Source organism: Lissotriton helveticus, chromosome 2_1 (genome assembly GCF_964261635.1).
Source record: "Lissotriton helveticus chromosome 2_1, aLisHel1.1, whole genome shotgun sequence".
NCBI classification, from domain to species: domain Eukaryota; kingdom Metazoa; phylum Chordata; class Amphibia; order Caudata; family Salamandridae; genus Lissotriton; species Lissotriton helveticus.
In genome coordinates this window covers 10,792,758-10,817,409 of record NC_136059.1, presented here as the reverse complement: position 1 = coordinate 10,817,409, position 24,652 = coordinate 10,792,758, and the positions used below count along the sequence as shown (strand labels likewise).

Below are 24,652 nucleotides of genomic sequence, written 5' to 3'. Positions count from 1 at the left end.
TACTTACATCACCCACACAACACAACAGCTCTATTCAGAGCTACCCTACCTCAAAGCACTCTAAAATATTATTTTAATATTGCCCTTGGTTTTCCCCTTGTTACGCTTTCCGGAACGCTACCCGGTGCGCGGACCGGGCGCTAACCGCTTTTTTTTTTTACATATATGGGCCTCCTCAGCCACCCTCAGAAAACCTAGGGGGTCAGGATATGTCTCCCGTGCCCCCTTATACCCATTCCCAACATTGTTTATCCTCCATCTTGTGACTAAATTCGTCCGAAACACAAGATGGCGGACTCCCATTACGCTACCGGTGAGCTACCCGTTTCGCGTACCGGGTAGCGCTTCCACCGCGAAAAATCGAAAAAAAAAATATTTTCTTTTTTGCCCCGCGGGGCCCTTTAATAGCCCCCACATCAATCCTAGGGGGTCAGGAGGGGTCTACCTTGCCCCCTTTCATTCATTTCCCCCTTTGTTTATTTCCACCTCTTGTCTCTCGATCCTACCGAGAGACAAGATGGCGGCCGCTCCGGACTGTTTAGAATGTTGACAGTCACCGGAGAGCCAATCAGCTTCTCCTCGCGAAGTTCCGTTACGCGTCTGGTACGCGAACCGGGGCGCTAACCGGGACGCTGTCTCAGATATATATTTTTTTGGAACGTTAATTTCTCAAAATCCACTGGAGCACATATCTTGAGACCTAGCAAAGGCACATCAGGCAAACAGTCTCTACAATTTTGCCAAGTTTCATAGAAATCCATTCAGCCGTTCGAGCTAAAAGTGAGTCCAACCGCCCTATGGAAAACTCAATGTTAAAAACACGTTTTGGGACCCCGCTTTTTTCTCGGCCCCCGCTTGACGAAACCCCCCCAAACTTTCAGGGGACGCTAAGAAACAAAATGTGCCATTTTCCTGAAAATTTCAGCCAATTCCGTATATCAACGCCAAAGTTATTCAACATAGAATTTTCAGAAATCCCTATTCAAAAAAATCCTAACTATATATACCTACTGGCGGTCGCCAGTAGGTAATATATATATATATATATATATATATATATATATATATATATATATATATATATATATATATATATATATATATATATATATATATATATATATATATTATATATATATATATTCACTGAAAAAACCATAGGTTATAGACCATATATAGTTAGGAATTAGCATTTAAAAAACCTTATTTTACTCACACAAAACCATTGAAATTCCATATATAGTTAGTTGCACTAACTATATATCGCGCACCCGCAATCCACTGCTGATCATGTCACATATTACATCATTCATGACATGGTCAGTGACATCACTTATGACATCACTTATGACATCTCAAATGACATCACTGTCTTGATTGTTTGAATCGAGCATTGAATTGTTCGAAGTTGGTTCTCTTAAGAATCTTCTCTGCCTGCAAACGAGGAAGAATAGGAATATTCTCTCTCCCTTTGCAGATAGTGAAGGGTAGGTAACGCAAACCTTTAACACGTCGTGCCTATTTCGTTCCTCATTGATTGATTGTTTCCCCAAACATTGACTGTTTGGGAATTGGTTCTTTTTGGAGGTATTCCCTGTTTGCAAATATACGTAGGAAAATCTTTGCAAATAGTGAAAGGGTACGTAATGCGGACCTTTCTCCCCCGTTGTAATCTGTCATGCCTATCTACTCCCCACTGATTGATGCACCTGTTTCACCCGGACCATTTACTAGAGATACGTCATCTGGCCCGACCAGAGAGCACCCCTAGTGAAAAGGACATATGCAATAAAAATGAAGTGATCACTGTATCCTGTTAACAGAAACTTTAGCATGAAACAACCTGGAAAGAAAAGAATAGGAAAACGAAAATCAGTAGGCCACTGATGAACATGAACTTTTATTAAACAACGAACAAAGAAACAATAACATAACGTAATGATAAAACCTATTAATGTCCTAGAAACAAGAAAACGTTAGAAATATGCCAGTGGTGAGAGACCAGAAAAACAGTAAGAGAAACCAAATCACCCCTCGCTGTCCCACCGCCTGCCACGCCAAAAAAATCGATAGACTAGGGAAAATGCAAGTCAGTAGAACATCCGCCCCCACTCTGGAAACTTCCAAGGTGGGGCAGGGTTGCGGCTACGCCCAGCCGGGAGCAGCCCATATAAGGCGGGTCCTGCTGCCACGCCTCGGCCAGGAGATCCTAACGTAGGGTGTAGCCGGAGGAGAGGCCGAGGCCAGCGGGACCCGGCCAGGGGATTGCCTTTACAACTCTGAAGAGTTGCAGGGGGGGGAATGTCTCCTCGACCCTCCCCTCTCTCTCCCAGTCCGGCCGCGGTGGCCCTTGAGAGTTGCAGGTAGTCCCGCCACATGCTCTTCCGGTCCGGCCACCAACGGTCGGGGGGCCGAGGCCGACGGGATCCGGCTGCAGCCGATAAACCAAGAAACCCGTTCATGGGGCCAGAGCCAGGGGCGTCCGGCCGACATCCACCGGAAGCCCGGCCCGAAGACGGACGGGACACTTCTTCTCTCTTGAATAATGGCTGCAACAACACTGGGGGGGATGTCTTGCACATGCCTCCGACCCCCCCCTCGTCCTCATCGCCTGGTCCGGCCATAACAAATCTCAAGCGAGACGCCGTGGGGTGCACTGGGAGGGAGAGACGATGCGAACAGGCCTCTCCCGCCTCCCCAGTGGAGGCTTCCCACCTGCACCCTCAGCGCTCCAAGCGCCCGGAAAAGGGTTCTTCCACTGTGGCAATGCTGCAACGTCTCGCCCGGCAGGGTGGAGCCCGTCCGCTCATTTGACCCCGCGATCGCCAGTAGCTACCGAACTCTCAAAATGGCGGTCGACCTGGCAAGAGCGGGCCCAGCATAAAGAAATGGCCCGGTCACTGGTTGACTCCACCACCGTAGTCCTCCACGACCTTGAAGATTCTACAGGAGCCGCGGGAGTCTCCGACCCCCGCAGACACCCCCGATGGGGAATGACTGCCATGATCGCCCGTGGAGTGACGAAACTGTATCCGCGGGACGTCGGAGCTCCCATGCTGGCGCCAGCCTCACTTTGAATTACTAGAATCCTGCAGACCTCAGTTCCGGTGAAAGCACAGTGTGACCCGGTAGGAAAAATTGTTGCACCCCCTCCCCTTTTTGACTGATAGTTCAAACCACCGATCCTTTCCTTTGCCCTTTTAACGGAACTTTGGACTGCCTCCCCCTCTTTTACATTTTCTAGAGAAAACAAAACATTAACCACTATATTAGCATAGCAGTTGACACCAGAACTGTTTTCAAATTGAAAACCAACAACATCTTCAACAGAATCCTTTTTGTTTCTGCTGTGACCCTGCTACAGCACAGGCATTGTCCCCAGCAGTAATTCTGCAATGCCGGTAAGAATAGCTGTGGTGCCTACTGGACTCACTCACCCCCGCGGCGCCCCACGCCGTTATTTGCTGGGCGGCAACTTACTAGACATCACTTTCGTGCCATCTAGATTTCAGCGCGTTCTGCTGCCTTGGAACTATTCGCACAACAGACTGCTACTGACGACCCACCCCCAGGCAACATCTTCTGAATTTTCATAATTTGAAAGAACTAGTAACATGTCCTCATCAGGAATTCAAAAGAAATTGCCACGGTCTCTTCGTTGTTTAAATGTTTTTACTGTTTTTGTTTTGTTGTATATATTTATATGTTATTAAAGTTTTATATTCCTACTACTTTGTTGGAGTGCTATATATTTTTAATGTGACACATAATTGTAAAAACTTTGATGTACAAAGAGTCATTCCTGGAATCTTCCGCTTCAGGCTCGGTCCCCTCCCCAATCACAATACAGGATGGTTTTCAGATAGTAGGAACACGTGTGGTGTGACGGATCTCATCGGATGTGGGCCTTGATCTACTATAACTCCTTTGAAGAGGGGTGATTCTTTACAGCTGGAGCCATAAACTACATCTGCAGGGCTAGCTGATAGCCTGGACAATCGGACACAGAGGAAGAGGAGTGTCAGAGGGTGCGGTAGTGAATAGGGCGAAAGGGAGGTGTCGGGCGGGCACAGAGTGTGATTCTCAGGGAAGAGCAGCGCAGATGGGGGGAGGTTTATTGCCCATGCATAAGACAGAGAGCGGGGGTGACCAGTGCCTGGGGAAGATGCTTGCGAGGGTGGGGAGCCATGCTACGAATCGACAGCGTGCAGAGAGTGGGTCTGGTCAAGGCATCTAAAATGGCTGCCGTGCACGACAAAAGTGTGGCATTTCAAAAAAGGCAAGATGGCGCAAACAATGTTTTTCAACACTTCCTCATTTCCTTCGAATCGAACGTTAACAGACGTTGGTGCATATTACCAAAGTTAAGCGATATTTATCGCTAACGATGCTTACCAACGAATTTTTTACCGCTAAGCATCGTCAGAAATTATCGAAGATAAACCTTGCTATTATCAAGGTTTATCGCAAATGCGATAAAAAACGGCCGCAATGCATGAATATCGCTAAAAAGTCCGCGATATTCATGCATTACCGAGCTAATGCTCTTAGCCATGTTATCCACCTCCCATTGGATAACATGGCTAAGAACTGCTCAGGGCAGGTGTTACTTTTTGGAGATATTCGCGCTTAGCGCGAATATCTCCAAAAGTTGGTAATAGGAGATAGATATCTTGCATGTTGTAATGCAAATTATTGTGGTATATGGAACTCATACCATAATCTCTCAGGAAAGCAGAAACTGATCATTTTGGGACCGCCTGAAAAGGCCTAGGGGGTGAGGGGTACTCTACTTTGCCCCCTTTTCACGTTCCGAACTATTTTATTTTACTCTCTTCTGTAATTACACAAAATAGCAGCGATAAGATGCATCGGAGACACACAGTGAGAGACAGGAGGCCGGAGATGAAGAAGAGATGTCAAATACACATTGGAGATAATATAGTGGCAGAAGGGAAGTAAATATGAGTAAACTTACCATGTAACATAAAAATGTTGCACTCTATACTATAAGTCTCATTTTATACTACAATCACTTCGCTACAACCTCATAAATTAAAAATAAAAATGAATAATGTCTCAAACAATTTTTGATTTCTAAATATAAATGTATTCTTCAGAATTTTCTAAATTTGAAAGAACTAGTAACATGTCCTCATCAGCAATTTCCTCATGAAAAGTCTGCAATGATGATTCTTGTAACTCTATGGTCTCCAAACATTCGATAAATTCGCCATCAACAGATTGATCAAAAAAATCATTCAAGTCATCTCCTCCTTGTGACAATATTTCATTATTGGTGCTGTCAATTTCAATCAATGTAGTGGAATCATTCAAGTCATCTCCTCCTTGTGACAATATTTCATTATTGGTGCTGTCAATTTCAATCAATGTAGTGGAATCATTCAAGTCATCTCCTCGTGACAATATTTCATTATTGGTGCTCTCAATTTCAATCAATGTAGTGGAATCATTCAAGTCATCTCCTCCTTGTGACAATATTTCATTATTGGTGCTGTCCATTTCAATCAATCTAATGGAATCATACAAGTCATCTCCTCCTTGTGACAATATTTCATTATTGGTGCTCTCAATTTCAATCAATGTAGTGGAATCATTCAAGTCATCTCCTCCTTGTGACAATATTTCATTATTGGTGCTGTCCATTTCAATCAATCTAATGGAATCATACAAGTCATCTCCTCCTTGTGACAATATTTCATTATTGGTGCTCTCAATTTCAATCAATGTAGTGGAATCATTTAAGTCATCTCCTTGTGCCAATATTTCATTATTGGTGCTGTCCATTTCAATCATTCTAATGGAATCATACAAGTCATCTCCTCCTTGTGACAATATTTCATTATTGGTGCTCTCAATTTCAATCAATGTAGTGGACAATTCAAAAGAAATTGCCACGGTCTCTTCATTGTGAGCCATTTTATTTTGAAATTGCTTGCTGTAAATTGCAGAAAAAAATAATCACTTTCATTTATCGTTTTTAGTGATACATAATATAAAACTAACTTTATCAAGTATTTAGTATAACAGAAGGACTGCAAATAAATAACAAAAAACATTTTTCAAATTATCTTCAAGTGTACAACATAGTTCCCCTTACAAAGAAATTGCCACGGTCTCTTCATTGTGAGCCATTTTATTTTGAAATTGCTTGCTGTAAATTGCAGAAAAAAATATTCACTTTCATTTATCGTTTTTAGTAATACATAATATAAAACTAACTTTATCAAGTATTTAGTATAACAGAAGGACTGCAAATAAATAACAGAAAACATTTTTCAAATTATCTTCAAGTGTACAACATAGTTCCCCTTACAAATTAACAACTCACCTTTTTAAAAGTAGGAGAAGTGTTAGTACTGTGTAAATCAAACACCAGAAATTCACCACCAAAAATTCCTCACAAATGTACCTCAGACAGTAGTATCACAAAATGGCTGTGGTTTCCTCTCATTTGACATATATACATAACCAATTAACTTTCATCACACACAAATACAAAACCAAAGTAACATTTTAATTGGTTCTAAATTTCAACACTTTCAAATGTGTTTTCCCCATGCAATTTTCCATAGGACATTTACATACGTCTACAGCCTGAATGGCTGAACGGAATTACACCAAACTTGGCAAAATGGTACATCAAACCTAAGAGGTCAGGAAGGATCTACTATGCCCCCTTATGGTCATTTCCCCCTTCGCTTTGGCCTCCTCTTGTCTCTCGATCCTACCGAGAGACAAGATGGCGGCCGCTACGGACTGTTTGGAATGTTGACAGACGCCGGAGAACCAATCAGCTTCGCAAAGCTCCGTAACGTGAAAAGTACGCGAAGCGGAGCGCTGTTACAGATATATATCTTTTTTTGAACGTTAATTTCTCAAAATCCACTGGAGCACATATATTGAGACCTAGCAAAGGCACATCGGGCTACCAGTCCCTAATATTTTGCCAAGTTTCGTGCAAATCCATTCAGCCGTTCGATTATTGACATTTAGATACGTCTACAGCCTGAATGGCTGAACGGAATTACACCAAACTTGGCAAAATGGTACATCAAACCTAAGAGGTCAGGGAGGATCTACTATGCCCCCTTATGGTCATTTGCTCCTTCGCTTTCGCCTCCTCTTGTCTCTCGATCCTACCGAGAGACAAGATGGCGGCCGCTACGGACTGTTTGGAATGTTGACAGACGCCGGAGAACCAATCAGCTTCACTTCACAAAGCTCCATTGCGCGAAAAGTACGCGAACTGGAGCGCTGCCCGGTCCGCTGTTACAGATATATATCTTTTTTTGGAATGTTGACAGACGCCGGAGAACCAATCAGCTTCGCAAAGCTCCGTAACGTGAAAAGTACGCGAAGCGGAGCGCTGTTACAGATATATATCTTTTTTTAAACGTTAATTTCTCAAAATCCACTGGAGCACATATATTGAGACCTACAAAAGGCACATCGGGCTACCAGTCCCTTCAATTTTGCCAAGTTTCGTGCAAATCCATTCAGCCGTTCGGGCTAAAAGTGAGGCCAACCGCCCTATGGAAAACTCAATGTTAAAAACACGTTTTGGGACCCCCCTTTTTTCTCGACCCCCCCTGGACGAACCCCCCCCAATTTTCAGGGGCTGCTCAGAAACAAAATGTGCCATTTTCCTGAAAATTTCAGCCAATTCCGTCCACAAACGCCAAAGTTATTAGACATAGAATTTTCAAAAATCCCATAGAGAAAAAATCCTAACTATATATACCTACTGGCGACCGCCAGTAGGTAATATATATACATATATATATATATATAACATTTCTATGGCAAAATGAAACCCCTTATTTTGTTCCTTTTCAAATTAAATGTATTAAGTGTTACCAGTTTATTCCAATCAAGATGACTTCAGGTGTGCCATACTTTTGTCATAAGCAAGACTGTTAGCGTTCTAGTTGTTCTTTAAAACACTCTGGGACATTCTGTCACTGGGCTATAGTTGGGCTACATCTGGCTGATATTTGGGCTACATTTGTTTTTTTTTGTCTCTGGCGGCCATCTTTGGGCTACATTGGGCTACATTTGGGCTCCAACATATATATAGCCCAATGTAGCCCGATATATATTTTTCAGAGTTAATTTTCGTAAAAACCACTGGAGCATATATCTTGAGACATAGCAAAGGCACATCGGGCTACCAGTCCCTACAATTTTGCCAAGTTTCGTGGAAATCCATTCAGCCGTTCGAGCTAAAAGTGAGTCCAACCGCCCTATGGAAAACTCAATGTTAAAAACACGTTTTGGGACCCCCCTTTTTTCTCGGCCCCCGCTTGACGAAACCCCCCCAAATTTTCAGGGGCTGCTCAGAAACAAAATGTTCCATTTTCCAGAAAATTTCAGCCAATTCCGTCCTCAAACGCCAAAGTTATTCAACAAGGAATTTTCAAAAATCCCATAGGAAAAAAATCCTAACTATATATACCTACTGGCGACCGCCAGTAGGTAATATATATATATATATATGTATTTGTTTAGTTTTTATATAATTTTAAAATTATAAAATACATTGCAATTAACAGTTTGTTAATTGTTTTAAAGTAAATATACATATATATATATTCATTATATATATATATGTATTTAATGTTTTTTTAATTACGTTTATTTATTATATTTGTTAAAATGTATATTAAACCTTACTTATTTTTTTTAATGAATTTTATCATTTAATATATAGGTAGGTGGTCTGTTTCTTTGGCAGGCTGATCATCTGGGATGTGCTCAGAAAATGTAATTATCTTCAAAGGGACCTACCGGTAGCAATCAGATGTAGCTAACACCTGGGCCTTCCGCCTTCTTTTCTCCACCTAGCCAGGCAGGTACCAAGTGCAGTGGAGAAGAGCTGACCACAAAACCGGCTTTTAGTCAACATAGAGAAGAGTTTGCTCATTTCCGTCACCACACCTCTACACTGGGCACAGGGGTTATTCATAGGGAAAGAAAGGGTCTGCCACGTTGGTTCTGGGCAGAGTGGGGCACTCTGGGATTGTTCAATCAACAATCAATCAACAACATTTATATAGCGCACTACTCACCCGGAGGGTCTCAAGGCGCTTGGGGGAGGGGGGTCTGCTACTGCTCGAACAGCCAAGTCTTGAGCTGCTTCCTGAAGGCGAGGTGGTCTTGGGTCAGGCGGAGGTGGGTCGGGAGGGAGTTCCAGGTCTTGGCGGCCAGGAAGGAGAAGGATCTTCCTCCTGTGGTGGCTCTTCGGATGCGGGGGACGGCGGCGAGGGCGAGGCTGGTCAATCGAAGCTGGCGAGTGGGAGTGTAGAAGTTGAGGCGGCTGTTGAGGTATCTTGGGCCTTGGTTGTGCAGGGCTTTGTGCGTGGGCGAGGAGACAGAAGGTGATTCTCTTGTTGACCGGGAGCCAGTGCAGGTCTCTCAGGTGTCCGGAGATGCGGCTGTGTCGGGGGATGTCGAGGATGAGTCTTGCTGAGGCGTCCTGGATCCGTTGGAGTCTCTTCTGGAGCTTGGCGGTGATTCAGGCGTAGAGGGCGTTGCCGTAGTCCAGTCGGCTGGTGACGAGGGCTTGGGTGACCGTCTTCCTGGTCTCGGTGGGGATCCACCGGAAGATCTTATGTAGCATGCGTAGGATGTTGAAGCAAGACGAGGAGACGGCGTTGACTTGTCTGGTCAGGGAGAGGGAGGAGTCCAGGATGAATCCCAGGTTGTGTGCGTGGTCTGTTGGTTTGGGCGCGCAGCCCAGGGCGGGGGGCCACCAGGAGTCGTCCCAGGCGGAGGGCGAGGAGCCCAGGATGAGAACTTACGTCTTGTCTGAGTTCAGTTTCAGGCGGCTTTTCATCATCCACTCGGCTACAGTTTACAGTTTACAGTAAAATGCACATCAAGTGACAAATGTGGATGGGTCAGCCCTGGGAACCTTTATTCCTTTGGTTAGGGATGGCCAGGGATTTCCCCTACACACAAGCTGGCACTTAGCATAAATGTGGCACTTACAGTACATTTGTAAAATCGTGTCTGGAACTGAAGAAGAACAGAAGAGGACAGAACCTGCTGTCTGTGAATTGAGAAGAGCATTGAAGACTGGACCTGTTATTGTTATGTTCCATGTAGGTACCCTAATATAGGCCCGGGTAATATAATACACCTTCACCTACATTACCTCCCTCACACAATACAGTAACAAGTCTTTTAGGATTGAATCGTTACCTAGTTCTATTCCTGGGTGCAGAAGGAGGGTTTTCCCCTGAACAATAGCCTCCTATAATTTTATCAATAGACTCACACAGTATGAATGAATATTCATAAGGTTTCTTGGAAACCACCTGCATAATATCTACGTACAAGGGTCATCCCATACATCATCCTCAAATCAAACTGTGGCTAATACAAGAAGCAAGGGACAAAGGCACCCTAGATACTTTCTGTATAAATACAGCACTCTTATTAGGGTTAGAAAGAGGAGACCGAGATTCCCAGCCAACACACTGACCAGAGACACTAAGGCTCCTGCATGCAGACACTCCAGCTGACAGTGATCTAAGACATCCCTCGCAGGGTGTCCAACTCGAGACCAGGACGGGGTCCCACACTCTCTCACTTCAGGTAATGGGGTTATGCTAAATCCTAGAGGGATTCTTGACTTCACACCTACTCGCATGCTAGGTACACTTACATATATCTAGACAGGCATCGTAGGAGAACTCACTCTCTTTTTATCATGCATTTTATATTCATGTATGTATTCATGATTATTGCAAGATGGTAGAACTGTACTATCCTTTTATTTTTACTGTACTGCTAATCATATATTTCTGCTACTGTCTAACAGTTGTTGCAGCACATCTATTTTACACCAGAAGAACATCTGTGCAATAAATTATTATTGTAACACGCCAGACTGTTTCTTCTGTGCAACTCTCTGTGACCGAATAAGTGAGCACGAGTGACTGAGCGAAAGGTAGTAAATTGTTTCCATGATTCTGAAGGATCAGGGTTGTAATGTTCTGAGGTTGCCAAGAACTAGCCTCTCTCCGATAAGAGGAGATTCTAGTGGCACTGTGAGCTAGCTAAAACAGAAAGTCTAACTTTCTCGGTGGGGGTGCACAGAGTCAGTCTGCTGCCAATCCTACAGTTTATGTTAACCAAACATGCTGATACTGTGTGGGAAATATAGGAACTGCACAACACTCTCCCTCTTGTACCCAGGAGTTGACTTCAAGGGTCATGAGGCTGGCCCCCTGTTTGAACTACATGGACACAACAAGCTTCAAGAGGCCTTTTTCCCAATTCACAGTTGATCTGTTTCAACTGGAAATCCCTGATTACTGCGGCTGCCCTCTACTGATGTCTTGATCCCGGAATGCTGTTCCCAACGTCTTGGACCCTTGACTGTTGCCAATGTGAACTTCTCCTTACAAACCATGAAACTTGGTACCTAGAAACTTTTTGCCAACTTTTGCTCTGAGAACTGATGGGGGATAAGGACCGACCTGCAGAACTGATTGGATGAAGGTGTATTGTTGCTGGGCCAAAGATTTAGGTTTCCCTAGCTACCTTCAGCAGCAAATGCTATTTAGCGGGACCGCGCAGAGAAGGTATACTGCCTAATGGAGCCCTTCTCAGCTGCAGCCAGCAGCCTTTCCCCACTGGAAGAATTTGAGCTCCAAAATAGTGACAAAATCTGAAGGTAGAAATCTTCACCAGTGGAAGGTGTTAAAAGTATCCAGCTGGCGAGTACCTACTCTGAGCCTAGAAATTAGAATTTCTGCCACTCGCAGCTTTCCTGACAAAAGCCAACAGCTTCGTTGAAATCTCTTCCAGTGGATATTTGATGAAAAGAAGCATTCTTAGGCCACAGCCTGCTGAATGCTGAGGAGTTTTACTTTGATTCCAGAGACTAAAGGGCCATTTACGATCTCGTCCATAAAGCATTCCAACCAAATAGGTTTGGGAATGCTTTTCGAACGACTCGGATCTGGGGACCTGACCAAGCAATTTTGATACATCCGAATGCTTCCAGATACGATTCGGTTGGACTCTCATTGATTTCAACGGCAGCCTGTGTTCCAAACAAGAACACAGGCTCCCATTGAAGGAAGGGGTGGCTGGGGAAAATTGTGCATCCTATGTCAGGCACCACCAGGTGCCTGCCACACTGTGGCCAGAGTCCCTGCTTTTCGCCCCTGCAGTTCCACTGTCGTTCCGCCTGCTGTTGACCCCTGCCACTCTCTCCTGGTTTGTGTTCAAGGCCCTCTTTCACCCGCAAGATCCTGCCTGCACCTCATTCCTGGTGGTCCAGAGGGAGAGCCTTGCGCGTCTTCTGGTCTGCTGTGTCTGTCTGCGTGTTTTGTGCCCATTATTGTCTTTTTGTCTGTCTTTTTGTTATTGTGCATTTTATCTGTTTTTTCTGTAATTCCGTGTATTTTTCCCAGTTTTATTAGTATTTGTACCTGTGCCCTTTGTCTCTGTCCTCCGTGCCTGTTTTCGCCACCCTCTTCCTGCTGCTGTTGCCCCTGAGCCCCTAGCCCTGCCATTTCCCGCTCCCACCTCCCACCTGCACTTTCCTCCCCTTTCCCTACTTAATGGAGGCTGCTGCGCAGCCACATGCAGCGGATGCGCCACTCGGTGCCAACGTAAGCCCTCCAGCGCCCAACTGTGGCAAGCGGCAGAGACCCTGGATCTCTGACCACCCACAGCTATGTCTCAGCTGCCCTCCTCGCACTCAACCCCAGATGGAACAACAACTGCAAGCTGTTTACGCCAAACACCACCCACGGCCAGTTCTTTTTACGATGCCAGCACCCCCAGAGCCCTGAAATGTATCCTCCTCAACATGCACTCCATGCACAGACATACCATAGAGATCTGGGACCTCCTGCACACCCTCTCGCTAGACGTCACCTTCCTTACGGAAACATGGACCAACCCCACCTCCGCACGACATCGCTACCACCATCCCCGACGGACACAAGATCCAGAGGAAGGACCGCCCTAACCACCCAGGAGGAGGACTCGCCATTGCACACAAAAGCTCCTTCTGACTCACCACCTCCACTATGAGCGACTCCCCGTCCAACACCGAACACCTCCATTTCTAGATCCAGACCATCCCCAGAATGACCCTGTGCTGCACCCTCATCTACGAACCCCCAGGACCTTGAACCGCATTCACCACCATCAACGCCGACCTCATCACACACCATCACCTCCATGGACTACCCACTCATCGGAGACATCAGCTTCCACCTCGACAACCTCAGCGACCCCAACTCCGCTACCCTCCTGAACAACCTCTACAAACTTGGATTGAAACAACTCGTCACCATCTTTACCCACAAGGCAGGACACACCCTCGAACCCCATCTTCACAGGAGGTAAAACATCCATTTAGACACAACACACAACCCCTCTGGACATACCCCCACTGTGTACACTACCACATCAACAAACCCACTGCTCCCAAACCTGCACCCCACCCTCCATGAAGGAACTGGAGCAAGGTCACCGAGGAGCACCTCAGCTCCATTCTCAACCACGATGCCCCCCACCTTGACCAACACCAACTCCGCAACCAAAGAACTTTACAGGTGGATCACCAACTGAGCCAACAAGCTCAGCCCCATCTGCAACCCCAACAGACTGCACCCCAGGAAGGCCACCTGGTTCACTGCCAACCTCCTGGAATCCAGATGTACCTGCAGACGTCTCGAGAAGATTTGGAGAAACAGCAAAATTTCAGAGGACTGCACCGTTTACAAGAACGCCATAACAGAATACCACCAACTCGTCAGATCCACCAAAAAGACCTTCATTCGAAACAAAATCCACACCAACACCAGCAACTCCAAAGAACTCTTCAGCATCATTCAGGAATTCACCAAGCCTCCTAGCAAAGCTATGGACATCACACCCTCCCAGGACCTCTGCAACGAACTTCCAACTGAAAATAAGATCCCTCTACGACAACTTCAACAAACAGACTACAGACACCAAACCCACTCCTCCCCACAGCAATGACAGCCAGCCTACCATCTCCTCCTGGACCCCAGTCACCATCAAAGACACTACATTGACCATGAAAGGCATTCACTCAGGAGCCTTCACGGACTCCCGCACATCTTCCACAAAGCCACCACTGTCATTGCACCTGAGCTACGACGCACCATCAGTTCAACCTTTGAAGCCGGCACATTCGCGGACAACTGGAAACACACAGAAGTCAAACCCCTCCACAGGAAGCCCTCAGCAGACCCGACAGACCTCAAGAACTACCAACCCATCTCTCTCCTCCCTTTTGCAGCCAAAGTCACCTAGAAGATATTCAACATTCAACTAACGAAATTCATCGAAGAGAGAACTCCATCCTCGACCCCTCCCAATCCGGATTCCTCAGAAACTACAGCACCAAGAACGCCCTACTCACCGCTACAGACAACATCTGCACCCTCCTTGACCAAGGCCACACCACAGCCCAGATTTTACTTGACCTATCTACAGCTTTTGACACAATCTCCCACTGCAATCTCACTGCCAGGCTCCACGAGTCCAACATTCAGGGATATGCCCTCTACTAGATCTGCTCCTTCCTCACTGGCAGAACCCAAAGAGTCAGACTTACCCCCTTCCTCTCCAAACCCACAGAGATAATGCTAAGCCCCCCACTCTACAACATCTACATGGCTCCCCTCGTGGCCATCATCAGACAGCAATGACTCAGCATTGTATCCTACGCTACTGACACCCAGCTCATCCTCTCACTCTCTAAGGACCCAGCTACCAGGAAGGAATGAAGTATGACACATCCTGGATGAGCAGGAGCTGCTTGAAGCTTAACTCTGAGAAGACAGAAGTCCTGGTCCTTGGACCCTACACCTCTGCAGGGCATAACACCTAGTGCCGACCGCCCTCGGCAGCCCACAACCCCCACAGACCACACCCAGAACCTCAGCATCATACTCGACTCGTCTCTCAACATGACCCAACAGATTAACGGTGTCTCCTCCACCTGCTTCAACACCCTCTTCATCCTTTGCAAGACCTTCAAATGGATCCCCAACGAATCAAGAAAGATCCTCACCCACGCACTCATAACTAGTAGACTGGACTATGAAAATGCCTTCTACTCCGGGATCAACAAAACTCTGCCCCACAAGTTCCAGACCATATAGAACACTGCAGCCAGACTCATCTTTGGCATCCCACATCTCCCAACACCTGCAAGACCTCAACTGGTTTCCCGTTGAGAAGAGAGTAACCTTCTAGATACTCGCCCACTCCCACAAATCCCTCCATAATACCGGACCCCAATATCTCAACGAAAGAATCTCTTTCCATGTACCCAAGAGAAACCTTCGATCCGCCAACACCGCCCTCGCTGAAAACCCGCTCATCCACAGAGCCAGAATGGGTGGAAGAGCCTTCTCTAACATCGCGGCAAAGACCTGGAACGAGCTCCAGATCAACATCAGAAGCGCCTGTGCTCTGCATATCTTCAGGAAGACCCTCAAGCTCCGTAACTGGCCAGACTGCACCCCCCCAGCTCCCTGAGAACCTCACGGGTGAGTAGCACACTTCACAATTCCCGTATTGATTGCTTGATTGAAAGGGGGGTCCCTTGGATATCCCCATGGGCCCATTTTGAAAGGCCCTGGCGTGGGGGGCCTGCTACGGGCCCCCAAAGACAGATTCCAACAACTGTTTTGTATCCATAGAACTGTACGATTCGGATCTGAAATACTCAACCTATCCTAATGCCTTTTGGAACTGATTCGTACAGTCCTAACTGTTTCCGGGCATCGTAATCGACCATTGGGAACTGTGTATGCTTTTGTCGGAAACAAGGGTTCTGAATTGGATTCAGCAAACGCGAATCCGATACAGAGCCTTTCCAAACGTCATCGTAATCGACTCCTAAGCCCGAAGTTTGAACTTACCACTGGATTGAACTTGGTCCCTGACACTGATCCTTCTTAATTTGACTCTGACTTAAATCGTACTCATATCCCAGTCAAGCGCAACCAGAATACCACAATCAGCGCTTAATAATAATAATACCAGCATTTGTAAAATACACAGCTACCTCCAGAGAGGTGTCCCGGCACTGGGGGCCATTGGGATGATTAAGCGAGCTATTGCCCAGAGTCACAAGGTGCTTGGCCACTCCACCACACCTCTTCCTTAACACTTTTTGATACCATTTTGACCCTGGAAATTTTTTTAATTCGTAACTCCTGTTCTACTTATTGCATTTTTATTATTTAGGTATCATTTCATGTATTAAAATGTTCTCTTTTTTCACGTTCAGTTTGGGTTTTTTCTTGTGTTGTGTTTTGAGTTTATTACTGTTTGATAGTGCATAAATGCTTGACACATTGCCTCTAAGTTAAGCCTGTCTGCTCTGTGCCTTAGCTACTAGGAGGCTGAGCTCAGGTTAATTTACTGACATTAGCGGTTCACCCTGACAAGGGTTGTGGGTATTTCCTGAGGTGGTGAGGTGGAACCCACCCCCTAAACTAATACCACAGTTTCTTACAATCACCAATAACATCATGGTGCCCTTGGTGGTGAAAGTTGCCGGACAAGGAAAACCAGGGCTACACAATGAAGCCACTGCTTAGAAATGTCTATGAGTAGAGATTATGGGACGCTAAGTTGCGTGTGCATTAAAGGTGTGCTGAATTATTCTAGGAGGGAGTCACTATCTAAGGATCCCTCAATATTTGAGAGTTTTGACCCACTTGTAACAGTATATTTGCTGCCTGCCAAATTTAGTGCATGAAGTGTGAGTTCTTTGTATTTACTAAGTACCAGTTTCTTTGCTGTCACAAGCAAATGCCCAGGGTAGGGATGGAGAGTGGAGGAAGCAGCCTTGAAGAAACCTTGAGGATTATCTGGAGGGGACCAGAAATTACCATCTCCAGAGGGTCTCCCACTACAGATTAATACTACCTGAGAGTTTGGAGAGGTGGGTATAACTTCCAGAGGGTCATGGGCTGTGGGTTGCAAGGGTTACATCTGTGCATGAAAAGAAGTAGGACACATTGGGGATGCTTCATGGATGTACCAGACACCAGCACTAAATCACTGCTACAGAGACATGTTTGACGAAACACAGGATGAATAACCAATCGCAGGGGTACCGTCCCTCCACCCCCTCCCCCCAGTAAACATGACCTCAGCAAGAAATGCATTTTAATCAAACACTCAGATTCTGGATATTATGTGGATCTTGTTAACACTGAATTCCTTTTCAAAAGTGTGTGTCCAAACACTCACTCACCATAGTTGGGGCAGACAGGGGCTTCTCCTCCTTGTTTACACAACACCTGTATCTGCGACTGATCTGCTTTGATGACACGGATGTAGAATGTTGGACTGTTTATTCCGGTGTACTGTAGCTGTAAGTCTGGAGCCTGATAGCAACTAGCCCCATTATGGGATCCATATCTAACATACAAGCGACTTATTATTCCTTGCTGATATATTTTTATATTCTCGCCTGGCCCAAGGATACGTTCACCCTAAGGAAGAAAAGAAAAAATGAGTCTCACAGCACTGAGGGACGTCATGCTAATAAAAAGGATTACTGACACTAAAATATATGACCGGCAGGCAAAAAATACCCTGACTTAGAAACCATTTAATTCATTCCTTGCAGTCCCAACAAATATATACCATATCAGTAGGTCTGGCTTAGAACTGAATGTCTGAATATCTTTATCTATGCAGTCACTCATCTATCCATCCATGCAATCACTCACTCAGCATCCATGTGCTCACTCATACTTACACTCATGCATCTATTCATCATTGAATTGACCTATTTTTGTGTTCAGTGCCCTGCATTTTACCGAGCTACCCTAAGCGAAGTGCTGCATACTAGGCTTCTGCTCTTCTTCTCAGACCCTATTGATACTGACCCACTACCACTGTATCCTTCATGGTGAACAAGATTTGGGACACCAAGCGGCATCCACTTAGAACCCTCTTTCCTTGTGAGTCATACTGAGCCATCTGCTCCTCTGTAATGCCATCAACCCTGGCTTATGATACAGTAGGGCTTCTCAAGCCCACCATCAGTTGCTCAGTCTTGCCACCTTGATCCCATCTGAGTGGGTGTAGACGAGACTTATAAACACTGGAAAACATAACATCAGAGGTTGAGAGGGATTGTGGCAGTGGAAGACTTGCCTCCCTCACCCGTTGTATATCTTGATGTCCACTGAGAAACCATTACTGCCTGATCTTCATGGAGTGGCTTTTTAAGCAGGCGGAGGGTCTGGGTGGCTTCTAAGTGGTGTGCATCTCCAGAGATATAAGTAGATATATGAAGGGCTCTGTTATGCTAATTGTCAGAGTGCTCAGGGAAATCACACAAGGGAATATGAAAAAGACACATATGTGATGGCTTCAGAAGAGCATCTCATGACTTCCAAGTCATTTATGACAGCTTTTTGACCCATTCCACTTTCTGGATGTCCGCAATGACTGGCACTGACAAGCATTAACAAAGACACACCATGACACTCAGAGTTGATTAGAAGTGCACATCTCTGGTAATCTATGAGGAAAAATATTAGTTTTCAGCAGGCAAGTAAATCCCTAGATCCAAAAAGGATGAAAACAAATGAACATTTTTGTTCTGATGTGGTCTTTCTTTATAAATTCACAAACAAATACACAACACCTGATCTGAAAACCTTTCTGTCGAGATGGGGAAGGATAGAGAGCAATGCAGTGGGACTGGCAGGGAAGTGAAAACAGGACAGTACGCATTCCAGTTAAAAGGAGTTCCAATTTGGGTGAAGCCTTCCACTCGATTCGATTCAAATAACTTTATTTTGATTCATGAATGGAATCATAAAAGTATACACAAATGTAAAAGATCAATAAAATATTAAAACATGAAGTTGTCTTAAGATCCACAGTACATGTTACATATTGGGATTACAATACATTTGGAGCAAACAGGTCAAATATATAAACATTTCATAAAGTGCATATGCATTCCAATAACAAATCCACATAGTGGTCTTTTTGCAAAGGATTACCACTCATAATACTGTTCAATATCGATTTCTGATATCGAGAGCCACTCTAATAAAACTAAGTACAGCACTACATATCGCTGGAGTTGATAAGGACAATAGATGCTCATAGCCCTCTTTGTAATAACGGGATCCAAGGGTTAACAAAACAGGCTTAATAAACTGGTTTTGTGGATCCTTATAAAAAACCAAAGAATAGGATAAGGTTCAGAGTACTTTGTGAAACCCTATCAATGCAGGGGCAAGGGGGTAGCCTCTCACACCACCCCTCTTGTTTCGGAAAAGCAAAAAGAAAATGCAGTGAGCTAAGACGAAACCTTGTCAAATAAAAACGCCATTGAGTGTGCATAATATTCGATAGGTAAAACCGCTGCTGCAGCTTACCCCTCTTATATAGTGCACACTCACTATTACTCAAGATACCTAAACTGGTATAATAGGCATTTTTAATTATCAACTTGGAATCCTTACCAGCCATGTCCTGATTTTGAAATATATGTCCCAACCTAATCTTGTGAAAAGTGTCCCTAACATATAGCAGCCATGGGATCTCCATGGAGTGGTCAAGTTTAAGGCAGTCTTGCAGGATTTCCTTTGTCAATTTCAATTCTTCAGATCGCCAAACTTTAGACCATAACAACAAAGGAGACACATGAATAATGTCGCTCACAAAATCAATACCCACCTCCCCATGGCAGAAGCTATTTGAGGTACCAGGTGGGACAGATAGGAGACGCTTTACGAATTTGTTTTCCATGACGTGTGTCTTGTCACAATTTTGAGTCCCCCACACTCCTGCCCCAAATGTTGCGACAGAAAGGCATTTAGCTTTCTATAAGGTTATTAATTCTACAATCGGCTTTTGACCCAGTTTACTAGAAAAGCGGAAGAGGGCCTCAATCAATTGTGTAGCCTTTTGTACATGAGCTGATATTAAGGGGTCCCAATTCAGCTTTTTGTTAAATAGATTACCCAGGTAGTTAAAATTGTTAACTTTCACAATAATTGAGTCCTTCACCATGTAACCTGCGAGATTTTACCCCTTTCGGACCGCAGGCCATAGCAAAAGACTTAGAGAAATTGACCCTGAGGTCTAAACCTTCCATAAAGACTTCAAAGGCATTTAGACAAGTCTGCATGCCATTGGCGGTAAGGGTCATTAAGACCATGTTGTCTGCATATGACAACATCGGTATCCGTTTACCATTAGCCTGGGGGAAATCGACACCGCTATCCAACAAAAAGCTTTCTAGACCATTGGTGTATACCAGGAATAAAAAAAGGGGCCAAGATGCATCCCTGGCGAACACCTTCGGTAGATGGGATAGGTTTTTTCTTCTCGCCACCCAGGCCAAATCTAATTCTCACTGATGTGGCAGCATGGAGTCTACAAAGCAGGATGACCAGCGGTTCTTCAAACCCCATGGTCTCCATCATTTGCCACAACTTACCCCTACATACAGTGTCAAAGGCACTAGATTAGTCCATGAAGGCCAAGTGGATACAACTATGCCTTATATACTATAACTATATCTTAAACCGTTGGTGGAGAGTCTGGCTCAGCTGGACTGCCAGGTTTTCAATTACGCAGACGACACTCAGCTACTTGTATGGATTAATAACACCAGTGTCAGCCAGGATCACGTACAAGAAGTGCTGCGTTTTACAGCAAGCTGGATGACCGATAATTCACTCAAAATAAATCCAGACAAGACGGAAATCCTGACTGTTCCATGTATCAACGGCCCTTGGTGTGACCTGTTTTGGCCGCAGGGACTAGGAGTTTCTCCTACCCCAGTTCCAGTGGTTAGAAGCCTGGGTATTAAGATCGACGCCAACCTCTCTATGAACAACCAAGTGTCGGCAGTGGTTGGCACCTGTACAGGGATACTGAGGAGTTTGCGGAAGCTTGTCCCTCTGCTCACTACTATTTCCCTCCAGGTCATTGTCTCTGCCACAATACTGCCTAGTTTGGATTATGGGAATGCCCTTTACCTTGGCCTCCCCTGGAAATTGTTAAGAAGACTACAGGTTGTGCAGAACGATGCGGCACGACTTATTTTTAATCTCCCTAGACGGTCCCAGGCTTCCCCACTGCTCTCCAAACTACACTGGCTACCTATCAGGAAGCGAGCATCTTTTAAGGGCCTTTGCACTGCTCATAAGGCCATTTATGAACAGGCCCCAGCATATATTAGGGATCGCCTGATGTGTTACACTCCTGCTCGGGCTCTCCGGTCTTCTGCTGCCTGCCAGTTGGTTGTCCCACGGTTTAATTCGGCTCGCAAGGGTGGGATAGCTTTTTCCACGTTGATCCCACAGTTTTGGAACAATCTTCCTGGAAATTTTCATAAAGAACCGAGTCTCCTTCTTTTTAGGAAAAAAATTAAAACTATCTTGTTTTTGGAGCAACTGACCACAATTTAAGTCTGGCCTTTCCGGCTCTAATGCACTTTCTGTTGTAATTTTCTCCTCTAGAAGCGCGAAGAGACCTGATGGTGAACCTGCGCTATACAAGAATTAATTAACATAACATAACATAACATAACTATGCTTGGCCCTCATGTACTTACCCATAATTAATGCCAAATTGAGACACTGCTCAGTGGTTCCCTTACCTCTCCTAAACCCATACTGGGAATCCAAAATAACACCTGCAGACTCCGCCCATGTCTCGAGGCGTGCCAATATCACTCTGCCCATCAATTTGCAAGACGCATCTATTAATGATATCGGCCTGTAGCAGCACGGGTCACCCTTTTCGCCCTTTTTAAAAATCGGTACCACTACCGCCTTTTGCCAAGACGTTGGGATATGCCCCACCACAATTGCTCTAAAACATTTAATAAAAGTGGTGCCCACACCTCCAAATTATGTTTAAAGAAATCTAGAGGTACTGCGTCCGGCCCTGGGGCCTTTAATGGAGTGCCCTTCCTCAAGGCAATCTCTATCTCTGAGAGGGTGATTGAAAGGCTAAGTGTTTTGGCTGACTCCAAATTGAAGTCTCCAGCCCCCTCATCAGAAGTTAGCAACACCTCATTTGGGTTAAAGATTTTGCCATAATGTGCTACCCAGGTATCCCCCGGTATATGCACTAGCATATTACCCCTTTCTTCAAAATGGTCGGTTTATTACCTCCCAAAAGAGCCTACTATCCCTCAGTTCTGCCGCTATCCCCAGATCTTCCCAGGCCTTGGCCCTTAGTTCTGATTTTCGCCTATTGATCGCATCTCTGTACATTTTTCTGGATTTTCCAACAAGCTCTTTGTCCCGTGGTACTTGGTGTAGAGCCTTCGTTAGACTTGATTGCGCAGCAGAGCATTCTGCGTCAAAACATTTTGGTCCACTTTCTTTTTTCCCCCTCACAGTTTTTATGAGGTGGGAGGCCACGTTTCTTAAAAGTGCCTCAAAGTTTTTAATATTATATCTGGCTCAGTGGTGGGCGTCAAACAAACTTCTATCCCCACCTTATTTTTCTTAAAAATATCCACCTCCAGTTGCCTCACATCTACCTTGTCCCACCTCAAAATTACCCCCTGGTTCTGACTATATTTTATCGGCTGTTCCGGGGTCTGAACTCTCTCAAAGACAGGGTTAAAACTCACAATTAAGGGGTTATGGTCGCTAACAGGATTCACATCAATCTGAAAATCCTTAACAAGATGAGCAAACCTGATAGAGACCATAGCAAAATCAATTGTGCTCACTCGACCCCCTGTACCCTGAAAGGTGGGTATACCCAATGGTCTAGAGAAACTAGGCATATCCAAGACACATAGTTCGTTAATCATAACAATATTGTTCAGAGCATCCCCCTGTTTTGAGTGGGTAAAATGAGCCAAAGGCTGATCACTTGAGTCTACCAAGCCACACACTCTGGTCCCACTAAACTTACACAAAACACAATTAAAATCACCTATCCATATAATAAAAAGGGGGAAAACCATGTTAGTCACTTTAACAATCTCATCCTGTAGTTTTTCAATAACCGAGGTAGCATGAGCATCAAATATATTATAATGCCAATTTATTAAAAGCAGGGGTGCTGAAAATAAGTCCTTGATCAAGAGCATTTGGTACCAAGGAGATTCCATCAATAGGGACATTTTTATTAGGTTATATTTTACAGAGATAGCTGTCATAAGACCGCCTTTAGCTCTTCCTGGTTGTGAAGGCTCAGCATGAACGTTAAACATTTGATATCCATCCAGGCTATGGTCCACTCTACACCAAGATTCTTGGAAGCAAAGAATGTCGAAGGATTCAATGAATTTTAACCACACCGGATCCTCCAGCCTCCGTGACAGACCAGCTATGTTCCAAGAAATCAGGCGAAAAGAGCTGCCCTCAACCCGACTCTCTCCTTCACCCAGGGGGATTGTTGCTTTTGGCTGAATCATGTCACTCTCACCATGAGTTATTCCTATAGTATTAATTACCACATCAAGAGATGGCGGAGTTATGTTTTTCGTATTCTCTCTACTACGCTGATTTAATCCGATGTTAACATTTTCATTAACCAGCTGTACCATTTCTATTTGTTCAACTTCCCCTCTCCCGCCACCATGGGCTACTATATGAACAGTCAGCGGGTTAAGAGATTGACTTGTGTTGCTAACCATCTTAACCCATGGGCCCACTGCTTCATCATAACTTCTCTTCGTAGGGCTAATGGCCAAGACCTTATCCGTATCTTCTTCAGCCCCCCTATTAAAAACACAATCCTTCCAGAGTCAATCTACCCCCTCCAAACCTATAAGGGGATCAAACCTGTTTCTTAGTGGCAAGTGATGTGAGACCCCATCCAATCTATTAGTGCCAAAGGGGCTGCCCCTAGCGAAGTTATGTGACATACATACCAGACCAGGATTTGCATGTGGGTAAAAGTAATGTAGGCCTATTGATTGGATATCACCTAAACGGCCAAACCGTGGTTTCCTACATACATGATCTACAGCCCAGTGGTCTCTAAGGTTGACGATTATACAATCTCCCTTGAGATCCTTAGTGCTGTGACCTAACCAAGCCACCCTCCTCACACCTAAAATCTCCGTATCTGAGCCTGGGGTAATCGCATATTCCTACTAAGCCAGAAGATAACTTTGTTCTTGAGTTCCCTATCTGATTCTTTGGATTCCGGACTGAGTTCTGGTAACCCTGTTAAAATAATAGTGAAGGGAATTGATTCCTAGGGGAGATTTACACATAGGGGTCTCTTTCTTATCAATTATCTGCCCGGGGGTGCATTACTGAGAGTCTCGGCCCCTGCTTAGAAGTAGGAGCCTTATTGGAGGGAACCATCATGGGTACTGTAGGGCCTGGAGCTTTTTTGTTTACCACACCATTATCCGCTAAGACTGGTTGCGTATTCTGATCTACAGCAGTTACATTAGCCACAGAATGAATAACTTTAGTAGGCTTAGCCTTAACTAATGGTACAGCGGGATGAACTCTAGCTTCATTGCTTTTTATGCTTTTAATCAACATATCCATTTTTGACGTATTCCCTTTAGCAATTAACTCTAGCTGATCCCGTTTTTCTTTAATTACCTTAGTTCGATTGATCAGGGGCAATATTAATAACC

General features: G+C 44.9%; 1 protein-coding gene across 1 annotated transcript in view; it reads right to left on the bottom strand.

Moving 5' to 3' along the window:
* LOC144819179 (uncharacterized) overlaps positions 1-24,652 on the bottom strand; it is a 237,018-nt gene that overhangs the window by 180,281 nt on the left and 32,085 nt on the right. The window contains exon 2 of the mRNA XM_078677151.1: positions 17,300-17,540. Within this exon, the coding sequence (XP_078533277.1) occupies positions 17,300-17,540 (241 nt within the window). The remainder of the gene's footprint in view (positions 1-17,299; positions 17,541-24,652) is intronic.